We start from the raw sequence: 10,684 nt of genomic DNA on the forward strand, positions 1-10,684 counted from the left end.
CACGAAAGAACGATTTGTTTTAGGTTTTGTCTGGGTTTCCGCCACTGTGGATCGGTCGGCTTTACCATCGTAGCATCAGCGGCAAGCCGTGCTTCTGTGCTTCTGTTCTATTTTTACGCATATGCATCTTTCTTTCGTTCAATCGGCATATGGGAGCGCAGCTGGTGTGCGTGAGGACGCTATGCAAGTACCTTTCGGCGGGAACGAACGGCACTGCGCATTCGCTTCAGTCTCTTGCCGTCGGATGAATATTTCCGTAGGAAGCATCACCAACACACATCGCATTGCGTGCGGCAATGTTCTATTTTTAGCTCAGCTGGGTTGAATGTTGATCCGAGCAAATGAGATTTGGGGAAACTGGTTCAAGAGTATAACGAAAGAAAAAAGAAAAATTTGGATGCCTGCGCGGAAATAACGCGCAGAGGGAAATCCAGTCTTAATTCCTTGGATATAGCGTCTGCTGCCCCATAAACTCGCAAACTTCTAATTTTATTGAAAATTATATCTTTTCTATTCAGTAATACATCTTTTCTTTGTGCATTGAAGCAATCGAATATAACTTTCCACTTATGTTTACTCTCTATTGAAACTCGGTGGGCAAGTTTGATTACTACCAAGGTAAATCAAAAGCTATTTTGTTTCTGCTAACAATCATTACAGAAAACTGTTGAGTACATATCGATTCCCAATTTATGCATTTATGTTTCCTTTCCTACCTCCTTCATCATCTAAAGTTCAGACCTGAATTCTTTCAAATATCCCAAATAATCAGATGGATTCAATTATAGAAATGTCATGAATATAAATATAAACATTACACAGCATTAGGTTCCATTGATTATTAGCATGGAAAATGTTAAATACAAAAATTTTGTTTGAGTTTTCTAGTAGGTATTCAAAACTTTTTTTGCAATGCGTAATATTATACCACACTCCTAGAAAATATGAGTTTTGAAAAAAAAAGATAGCTAACACGAGAGCCGAACATAAATCCTCTGATTGAAAGCCTATCACATTACCCCTGAGCTATCTTCGTTACTTGAGAGGGTAGTGTTCGAAGAACAAGAGGCTACGCGATCTGTAATAAATAACTATTTCACTGCATCAAGACATCGGCTGCTTGTGCATACGTGCGGTAACGCACCGGGTGCTGTGCTTTGGTTCGGTGGCATTTAATCGGACGTTGAAAAATATAAACCGTTTGAACTCAAGTCCCGAAAATGACTCATATTCCGAACACTCGCATTTAAATGGCTATATCAACCTTATTCGCGGAGAAATTGTTCACATCTTTGAGAGCCTTGAAAAATGATCACGAAAGTTGTCATTTTGTTGCAAGGCACAATACTATCGAAAACATTCTTGCCAAAAGATATTTTAGTTACTAGATAAAGATTGTCGCTGTCGTCGCTGTCCGGAACATCTTTTGCTGGCGAGGATAGGGGAGCTAAATGTCAAAGAAGGAAAATCCATACGATTTGACAGCTTGGTACCCAACATGTTCCGGACAGCAGAACAAAGTGAACCGAAGCGACAATCTTTATCTAGTAACTAAAATTTCTTTTTCCTTGCCACAATCCATAACAAATTACACAAAGGCAAGCAACGATTTTTGATTTTCTGATAGTATATCAGGTATGTAATCATACGATATAAATTATTGCACAATATGAGCTCAAAAATGCTGATTTTGGTAACACTAGCTCTGTCACGCGTAATCTATCAGATTTTGAACTTGGATAGTTTACCTGTAGAGTGATCTGATAAATAGTTTTGGATCACTTTAGAAATCAAAATAATCAATTTTAACCATACATTCATAATTACTGCGAATTGCTTTCCATATAAAGAAAAGCAACCCCAGTAGAATTCTGATCAGATTTTTTTTTAAATCAGATCGAATTCATAAATCTTGTTGAAAAGTGTTTGAATGATAATGACAAAAACGGAACTACTCATCAGCAAAAATTGACCTTTCCCGTCAAAAATTTTTATTCGCTCAAGTATTTTTTAAATTTAAAACAAAAATCGAAAAAGTGCTGTTTTTTAAGATTGGCCCGATTTTGAACGAACATCGAGTGATTTTTTTCAGGCCGGTTCACAAGTGCACACGTTTTCGGGTTTTTGTTTTCGACTTAATAGTTAGAGGCTTCAAAGAACCCATATTTTCTTTGGGAAAGTTGACCTTAAATAAGCCAAAGAATCGACTGAAACAATGAAACGAAATACAATTTTTGACGGGGATGGTCAACTGAATTTTTATCTATATGAAGAATCATATTATTCAAAGCAACAATTTCAGCTGGATTCTGGCTTCAAAACGGAAAGCACTCGAAAGTTTGACAACTGGAAACATTTTGTTTTTTCTCACCACTGTTTTTTTGTTTTCTCGTATTCAAAGCAAACGATACGAACTTTCAGAAGGAATGTGTGTATGTGCATGTGTGTGCGTGTGTGTGCAAAAAAAAAAATCTAACTCATTTTTCGAAATCTTATCCTGAACCGATTATTTAAACGGGGAATCCTGTCCCATTGTTTCACATTAAAAATCAGGCCGAACTGGGGAATGGGCTCAAAAGTTATGGCCAAAATACAAATTTTTATACTATGTCTGAAACTTGATTTGTGCAATTGCACAACCTCATCACATTTTCCGGGCACTTAACCTCATCCGATTTGCTTGTAACAAATTGCATCCGGCAGCAATTATTACAATGTGTATAAACAAATGTGAATTTTCAATTCTATCTATCTTTATTTATCTATCTTTATTTACGAGATTTTCGACCCTAGGCCGGTTCATCTGGTATAAACAAATGTGAAAAATAATTCTTATTCACAATTGTTATTTTAGACTTTTCATATATGTTTATCAACCATTTTGAAAGAGCGAGAAAGGCATCATCACCGCTAGGTGGATAAATCTGGGTTTTTTTTTAATATAAGCAGCCGCTTGTCTGATTTCGTTTAACCTTCTGTCTGTGCTCAAAAAAACTTACGTTGTCTGTGCTCTGGGGTCAAATTGACCCCAAATTGAAATTGCTATAACTTTTTTAATGTTTGGCCGATTTTGGATTTTTGGGGCTGTTTCGAAAGATAATTTATTCATCTTTCAGGTCGTTACCAAATATTGACTATTGGTGGGCGGGTACTTCGCGGGGAGGAGTTTTAGTGAACAAGGGTACAAAAACAATGATTTTTCATGAATATTTTAGTTATATCCGAAAATCCTACCCATTTTGAACTGCACCTTTTTAAAAAAGGTTATGCAGGAAGGCGTGTACTTTAACATGAGGCATTGATAAGTTTAGAACTTGGCCGCCAGGTGGTGGTATATTTGAATTCATTATTTTAGACTACTCAAGTAATTCCGATATATAGAATTCTCCTCAGTGTAAATATTCTTATCGCACAAATTTAAAATTTGTTAAAATAGCGTCTTGTTCAAAGGTCGTCTAGTGGGAATGGACTGTCTTGTGACGGAAGTAATAATTGGGAATTTTACTAATAGGCGGAAAATTGGCTGATCTTTGGTTACGCATGTAGACCCAAAGGCCTTAATTCCAGGGTTTTCTTGGATGACCTAAAACATATTCTGTGAACTCAATCTATTATTTGCAGCATCGCTGGAGCAGGTTGAATACAAAGAAAATATTAGCACAACATTCATGTTTGTCAAAAATGCTACAAACCAAAATACATCAGATCTTACATGGAACAATATACTCAAATATAACAGCTCACTAGCGCCGCATCTTGGAAAAAGTGCTCATTGTATTGAGCACCGCTTCCGCTAGTCCTGGACATCCTAAACAATGTTGCCGAATACAACTTGGGTGTAGGTACGAGGGATCTCAAGCTAAAGCAATATTTCAAACATGCAAGAATATTGCAAGTACACTAGCGCCGCCTATTTGAAAATTTCCTTATTATTTATTCCGTCCCATGGCAGTCCATTCCTACCAGACGAACTTTGTTAAAGATGTCATATTTAAAAATTTCAAATTTGTGCGATAAGAATATTTACAATGAGGAAAATTCCATATATCGGAATTACTTGAGTAGTCTAAAATAATGAATTCAAATATACCACCACCTGGCGGCCAAGTTCTAAACTTATCAACGCCTCATGTCAAAGCACATGCCTTCCTGCATAACCTTTTTGAAAAGGTGCAGTTCAAAATGGGTAGGATATTCAGATATAAGTAAAATAAGCATGAAAAATCACTGTTTTTGTACCCTTTTTACGAAAACCCCTCCCCACGATGTACCCGCCCACCTATAGTCAATCTTTGGTAACGACCTGAAAGATGGTTAAATTATCTTTCGAAACAGCCCCAAAAATTCAAAATTGGCCAAACATTAAGAAAGTTATAGCAATTTCAATTTGGGGTCAATTTGACCCCAGAGCACAGACAACGTAAGTTTTTTGAAAAATGTACACTGTAGCGCATATTTTCAAGATTTTTCGAACGAATTTGCACCTAGGAGACAGATCTCGGCGAGTTTTATCAAACTACCAAAAATTAGAAGAATCGGTTGAAAACTAAAAAAATGGCAGCCACTCAAAGTGGCCTGGGGTCATATTGACCCCAGAGCACAGACAAAAGGTTAAATAATCTTTGACCCCTCTTCCAGTCCTTATGGCCGAGCTGTTTGCGGATTTTATTCTGACTGTAGGCAAGCGGGAGCCACTTGCACTTCGGACACCCGATTGATTTGACGATGTGACTCTCAGTTGTGGTTCGTATTCGGCCTACTTCGATGGCTTCGAAGTAATTGAAAATAAGTTTTATATAGTAAACGGTTAGTGCAGTTTCACTGCCACATATTTGCCCTCTTCTCAGGATTTTTTTTGTATCATGTCATACAAAACCATGCTTCTTTATTACAGCGAAGATAAAATAAATGAACCCTACAAACTCGGCTGATGGGAATTCGATTATAATTTCATTATATAATAAATCTGTAAATGTGTTCACTATAATTATTGTATCGTGCATATTAACACGAAAACTTTATAATTTTATCATGCTCTACTATGTATACCAAAGTGTGAGCCCGTTAATTTAAAAAATTAATAATTTGACAATACAATACTCGCTTAACAATAGTGAGATGAAGTTTAGTAGTATACTTATCACCGAAAAAAGCCAATAAATTAATTTCGATTCGAAAAATATAATGTTTCCATTTTTAGTTTTTGGATCTATGCCGGGTATGTGGCAGCAGCCAAAGAAAATTATCTCACAAAAACCAGATGTTGTTGCTGTTAGGGTAAAGGTCCTTTACAAGATCATTTTTTCAAGACAGGCAGGCAGAAACTTGCCTTCGGCTGTATAAGTGAGCGTAGGATGATAAATGAAGAGGCTATAGCGCCGCCTAGGAATCGAAGCTGGTTTCGCCAATGACAATCAGACTTATGGGATTCGTGATACGGATTCACTTTTTAAAAAAGACTTAGTAACTCTAAAACACTTTTATTAATAATACTAACACAATACAGCACCACCGGTGATTGTCCAAAGCTGCCAAAGGAAAGAGAACGCGCCACGCGTTCGCGGGTTATTTATAATGTACAAACTGCTGATCTAGCAGTTTGGGTCGTCCACGTTGTCTGACTGCAATTGGTGCACCTGAGTGGCACGATGTTCCGATGTTTCCATAACGGCTCCCCTTTTAGTTTGAAAGCCGTCCTCGGCTTTCTTCTATTGTTGTGGGATAAGTGGTATATCTCTTGACTCGGGACATCCATCAGTTGCTAGGCTGAAATTGATATGAATATCTTCTTTTGTGTTAAGTGTGAGATGTTTTCTCCAACTAAATATTTTAAAGATGATGGCTATGATCAGGCCCAGGATACATATGATTATAACTGTTGTTGATAATGAGGTTAACCATCCAAACATATGTAGTTTCCAATGCAGATTGTTCGTAGTTAAGTTGAGATGATCTACAGGGGTTAGGCAAAATGATTGAGATAGGCAAAATTTGGCCCAAATTCAAATCCTTATAACTTTTTGAAAAATTGATGAAATTGGACAAAACCGGAAGCATTCGACGGCAAATTTAGTCAAGATTTAGGAACATGTGCGGTCACGAATACTGGCCACCGGACACCGGAGATGTTCCGGATTTTCGGAGGCCATGTCAAAAACACATTTTTCTGCCGCTCGTATTTTTGTGTGGTTTGAAGTTACATCGATAAACATTATTTTCCTAGAAACTAGATCTTATTGAAAATTGAATGCGGGCTGTTGCGCTAAGATTCGTTGAAAAACATCCGAGATATGGCCATTTCAGTAAACCTGGTTCCGGATACTATGGTCAATTATGTGTATCCTTCCAATCACGTATATATTATCCGGTACCATATCAATATTGGTATCAAACTTCAAGATTTTTCATGAAGATGCTTCAGGAAGCATATTAAGGATGGTCAGTTGCTCTGACCACTCTGGGGTAGGTTCCAGGTGCCCTGGGGGAAGTGGCCAATTTGAAAAACGTTCAGAACCCTATCAATATGGGTATCAAACTTCAAGATTTTTCATGGAGATGCTTCAGGAAGCATATTTAGGACGATCAGTTGCTCTGACCACTCTGTAGCCAATTTGATAAACGTTCAGAACCATATCAATATGGGTATCAAACTTCAAGATTTTTCATGGAGATGCTTCAGGAAGCATATTCAGGACGATCAGTTGCCCTGACCACTCTGTGGTAGGTTCCAGGTGCCCCGGGGGAAGTGGCCAATTTGAAAAACGTTCAGAACCCAATCAATATGGGTATCAAACTTCAAGATTTTTCGAGGTGATACTTTTAAATGCATTTTAGAACCAGCAGCTGTCATGACCACTCTGCAGTAGGTTCCAGGTGTCCTGGGGAAGTGGCCAATTTGCAAAATGTTCGAAACCATATCAAAATGAGTATCAAAGTTCAAGTTTTTTCATGGAGATGCTTCAGGAAGCATATTCAGGACGATCAGTTGCCCTGACCACTCTGTAGTAGGTTCCAGGTGCCCCGGGGGAAGTGGCCAATTTGAAAAACGTTCAGAACCCAATCAATATGGGTATCAAACTTCAAGATTTTTCGAGGCGATACTTTTAAATGCATTTTAGAACCAGCAGCTGTCATGACCACTCTGCAGTAGGTTCCAGGTGTCCTGGGGAAGTGGCCAATTTGCAAAATGTTCGAAACCATATCAAAATGAGTATCAAAGTTCAAGTTTTTTCATGGAGATGCTTCAGGAAGCATATTCAGGACGATCAGTTGCCCTGACCAATCTGTAGTAGATTTCAGGTGCCCCGGGGGAAGTGGCCAATTTGAAAAACGTTCAGAACCCTATCAATATGGGTATCAAACTTCAAGATTTTTCATGGAGATGCTTCAGGAAGCATATTTAGGACGATCAGTTGCTCTGACCACTCTGTAGCCAATTTGATAAACGTTCAGAACCATATCAATATGGGTATCAAACTTCAAGATTTTTCGAGGTGATACTTCTTAATGCATTTTAGAACCAGCAGCTGTCATGACCACTCTGTAGTAGGTTCCAGGTGTTTCGAGGAAGTGACCAATTTGCAAAATGTTCGAAACCATATCAAATACTCAGTACTCATTATCAAAGTTCAAGGTTTTTCATGGAGATGCTTTTGGACTCTCCTGTCAAATAGAGTTCGCCGCCACACGAAGTTGACTATCTGGCGACATGCCCGGCCCATCGTAACTGCCAAAATTGTACCGTGTGGGTAGTTCTCCTAACAGTTACAACTCGTGGTTCATTGACCTCCACCACCACCTCCATTGTTTTCCATCTGCTTCCCACCATAGATGGTCCGCAACACCTTCCATCCGGAAACTCCAAGGGCGCGTTGGTCCTTCGCCAGCAACATCCAACTTTCGTGGCCATAGAGGCAGACCAGTCTAATGAGCGTTTTGTAGATGGTCAACTTCGTGCTGCGGCGAACTCTATTCGACAGGAGAGTCCAAAAGCATCTCCATGAAAAACCTTGAACTTTGATGCTCATTTTGATATGGTTTCGAACATTTTGCAAATTGGCCACTTCCCCAGGACACCTGGAACCTACTACAGAGTGGTCATGACAGCTGCTGGTTCTAAAATGCATTTAAATGTATTACATTGAAAAATCTTGAAGTTCGGTACCCATATTGATAGGGCTCTGAACGTTTTTCAAATTGGCCACTTCCCCCGGGGCACCTTGAACCTACTACAGAATGGTCAGGGCAACTGATCGTCCTGAATATGCTTCCTGAAACATCTACTTGAAAAAACTTGAACTTTGATACTCATTTTGATACGGTTTCGAACATTTTGCAAATTGGTTACTTCCCCAGGACACCTGGGACCTACTACAGAGTGGTCATGACAGCTGCTGGTTCTAAAATGCATTTAAAAGTATCACCTCGAAAAATCTTGAAGTTTGATACCCATATTGATAGGGTTCTGAACGTTTTTCAAATTGGCCACTTCCCTCGGGGCACCCGGAACCTACCACAGAGTGGTCAGGGCAACTGATCGTCCTGAATATGCTTCCTGAAGCATCTACTTGAAAAAACTTGAACTTTGATACTCATTTTGATACGGTTTCGAACATTTTGCAAATTGGCCACTTCCCCAGGACACCTGGTACCTACTACAGAGTGGTCATGACAGCTGCTGGTTCTAAAATGCATTTAAAAGTATCACCTCGAAAAATCTTGAAGTTTGATACCCATATTGATAGGGTTCTGAATGTTTTTCAAATTGTCCACTTCCCCCGGGGCACCTGGAACCTACTACAGAGTGGTCAGGGCAAACGATCGTCCTGAATATGCTTCCTGAAGCATCTCCATGAAAAATCTTGAAGTTTGATACCCATATTGATAGGGTTCTGAACGTTTTTCAAATTGGCCACTTCCCCCGGGGCACCTGGAACCTACTACAGAGTGGTCAGGGCAACTGATCGTCCTGAATATGCTTCCTGAAGCATCTCCATGAAAAATCTTGAAGTTTGATACCCATATTGATATGGTACCGGATAATATATACGTGATTGGAAGGATACACATAATTGACCATAGTATCCGGAACCAGGTTTACTGAAATGGCCATATCTCGGCTGTTTTTCAACGGATCTTAGCGCAACAGCCCGCATTCATTTTTCAATAAGATCTAGTTTCTAGGAAAATAATGTTTATCGATGGAACTTCAAACCACACAAAAATACGAGCGGCAGAAAAAATGTGTTTTTGACATGGCCTCCGAAAATCCGGAACATCTCCGGTGTCCGGTGGCCAGTATTCTTGACCGCACATGTTCCTAAATCTTGACTAAATTTGCCGTTGAATGCTTCCGGTTTTGTCCAATTTCATCAATTTTTCAAAAAGTTATAAGGATTTGAATTTGGGCCAAATTTTGCCTATCTCAATCATTTTGCCTAACCCCTGTATCTGGTTTCTGTGTTCTAAATGCATCTCTTGCAGATGCTGTAACGGGATATTGTTTATCAGTATAGTTGGACTGACCTTAATTCCTGTGGTAGGGATGAATGGTTGAATTTCCAAGTAGGAGTTAGCATACTCCTCGTCGTCCAGCTTCACAGTACAATTGGAGTATTGTATGAGGAATGACCCATTGAGTAATCGTTCGGATGAACAATTTGATGAAAGTGTAATGTTGGATCCTGTATCCATGATGTTGCCTTCTGTGATTTTACGAATAGTTTTAGCTTCGTAAATTCGTTCCATAGGACATTTGGCTGTGTGTTGTCCTGAAACTAATTGTATAATGCACTCCGTAGGCGGTTCCAAGTTGCTGGAGGAACATATAGAGAGATCTTTCATCTTTGGACACGGGTTTTTTGACATAAATACGTTCTGCCCTTCAATATAAAATTGTGCCGTGAGATGAATTCGTAAATTATTGGCAATTACGGGTTCAATCAAACCAATTTTGTATTGCACATCCTTGATTTTTGGTATTTTGAGTATATACATGAACATCTCGTTGTTATATACTGCGTACGCGCTAGCAATGTTCAACATATCGTCGACCGAGTTCAATCGAAAACCGTTATCGTTGAGGGTATTGCGAATAACCGAAAGTTCTTCAGGGTGGATGATGCGGCTGCTTGGGATGCTTCGTCCGGCTAGTGTTATAGATTCTTCAATTATCTCTAAATAGTATAATAATTCATCAATCTCAAATATGAAATTCAAAGAGTCTAAACTATCGAATGTTACTTTTTCCAAATTCTGCTCGTTATCTAACAGTGAATTGAAAGTTTTTGTCAAGTTTCTCATACGTTTCTCAAACAAGTGATTTATCTGAATTTGTTTATTATTTTCATCTACCAAGGAGTTAAGAGAAGAGTTTATGACTTTAAGATCGTCGGCGTCTGGACTTCCAGAAATGTATTTCCACGCTCTACCTAATGATTCCCATCGTTTGATTCGCTGTGGTCTAATTCTATTGAACAACAGATTAATTCTGCCTATTTTTCTCCTGATAGATAACTCGAAAAAGTTCTGATTAAGCTTTCCGGTTTGGGCTACATTATTGTACACATCTATTGTCGATTCAATGGTGGTAAGGTTTATCGGATGCATTATTCTGAAAAAGCTGTTACTGATCCTAGCTTCTCCTAAGGGAATCATTATGATTGGATTTTGTTTTACATCGTGT

At 38.8% G+C, this 10,684-nt stretch overlaps 1 protein-coding gene across 1 annotated transcript; it reads right to left on the reverse strand.

The window, feature by feature from the left end:
- Nucleotides 1-5,441: 5,441 nt before the first annotated feature.
- Nucleotides 5,442-10,471, reverse strand: LOC134223732 (uncharacterized). Its single transcript, XM_062702920.1, has 2 exons — nucleotides 9,452-10,471; nucleotides 5,442-5,958 (listed from the first exon to the last, which is right to left on the reverse strand). The coding sequence occupies exons 1-2, from the start codon at nucleotides 10,300-10,302 to the stop codon at nucleotides 5,709-5,711; spliced, it is 1,101 nt and encodes a 366-aa protein (XP_062558904.1). The 5' UTR covers nucleotides 10,303-10,471; the 3' UTR covers nucleotides 5,442-5,708.
- Between the last annotated feature and the right edge of the window lie 213 nt (nucleotides 10,472-10,684).

Source organism: Armigeres subalbatus, chromosome 3 (genome assembly GCF_024139115.2).
Source record: "Armigeres subalbatus isolate Guangzhou_Male chromosome 3, GZ_Asu_2, whole genome shotgun sequence".
Classification (NCBI taxonomy): Eukaryota; Metazoa; Arthropoda; class Insecta; order Diptera; family Culicidae; genus Armigeres; species Armigeres subalbatus.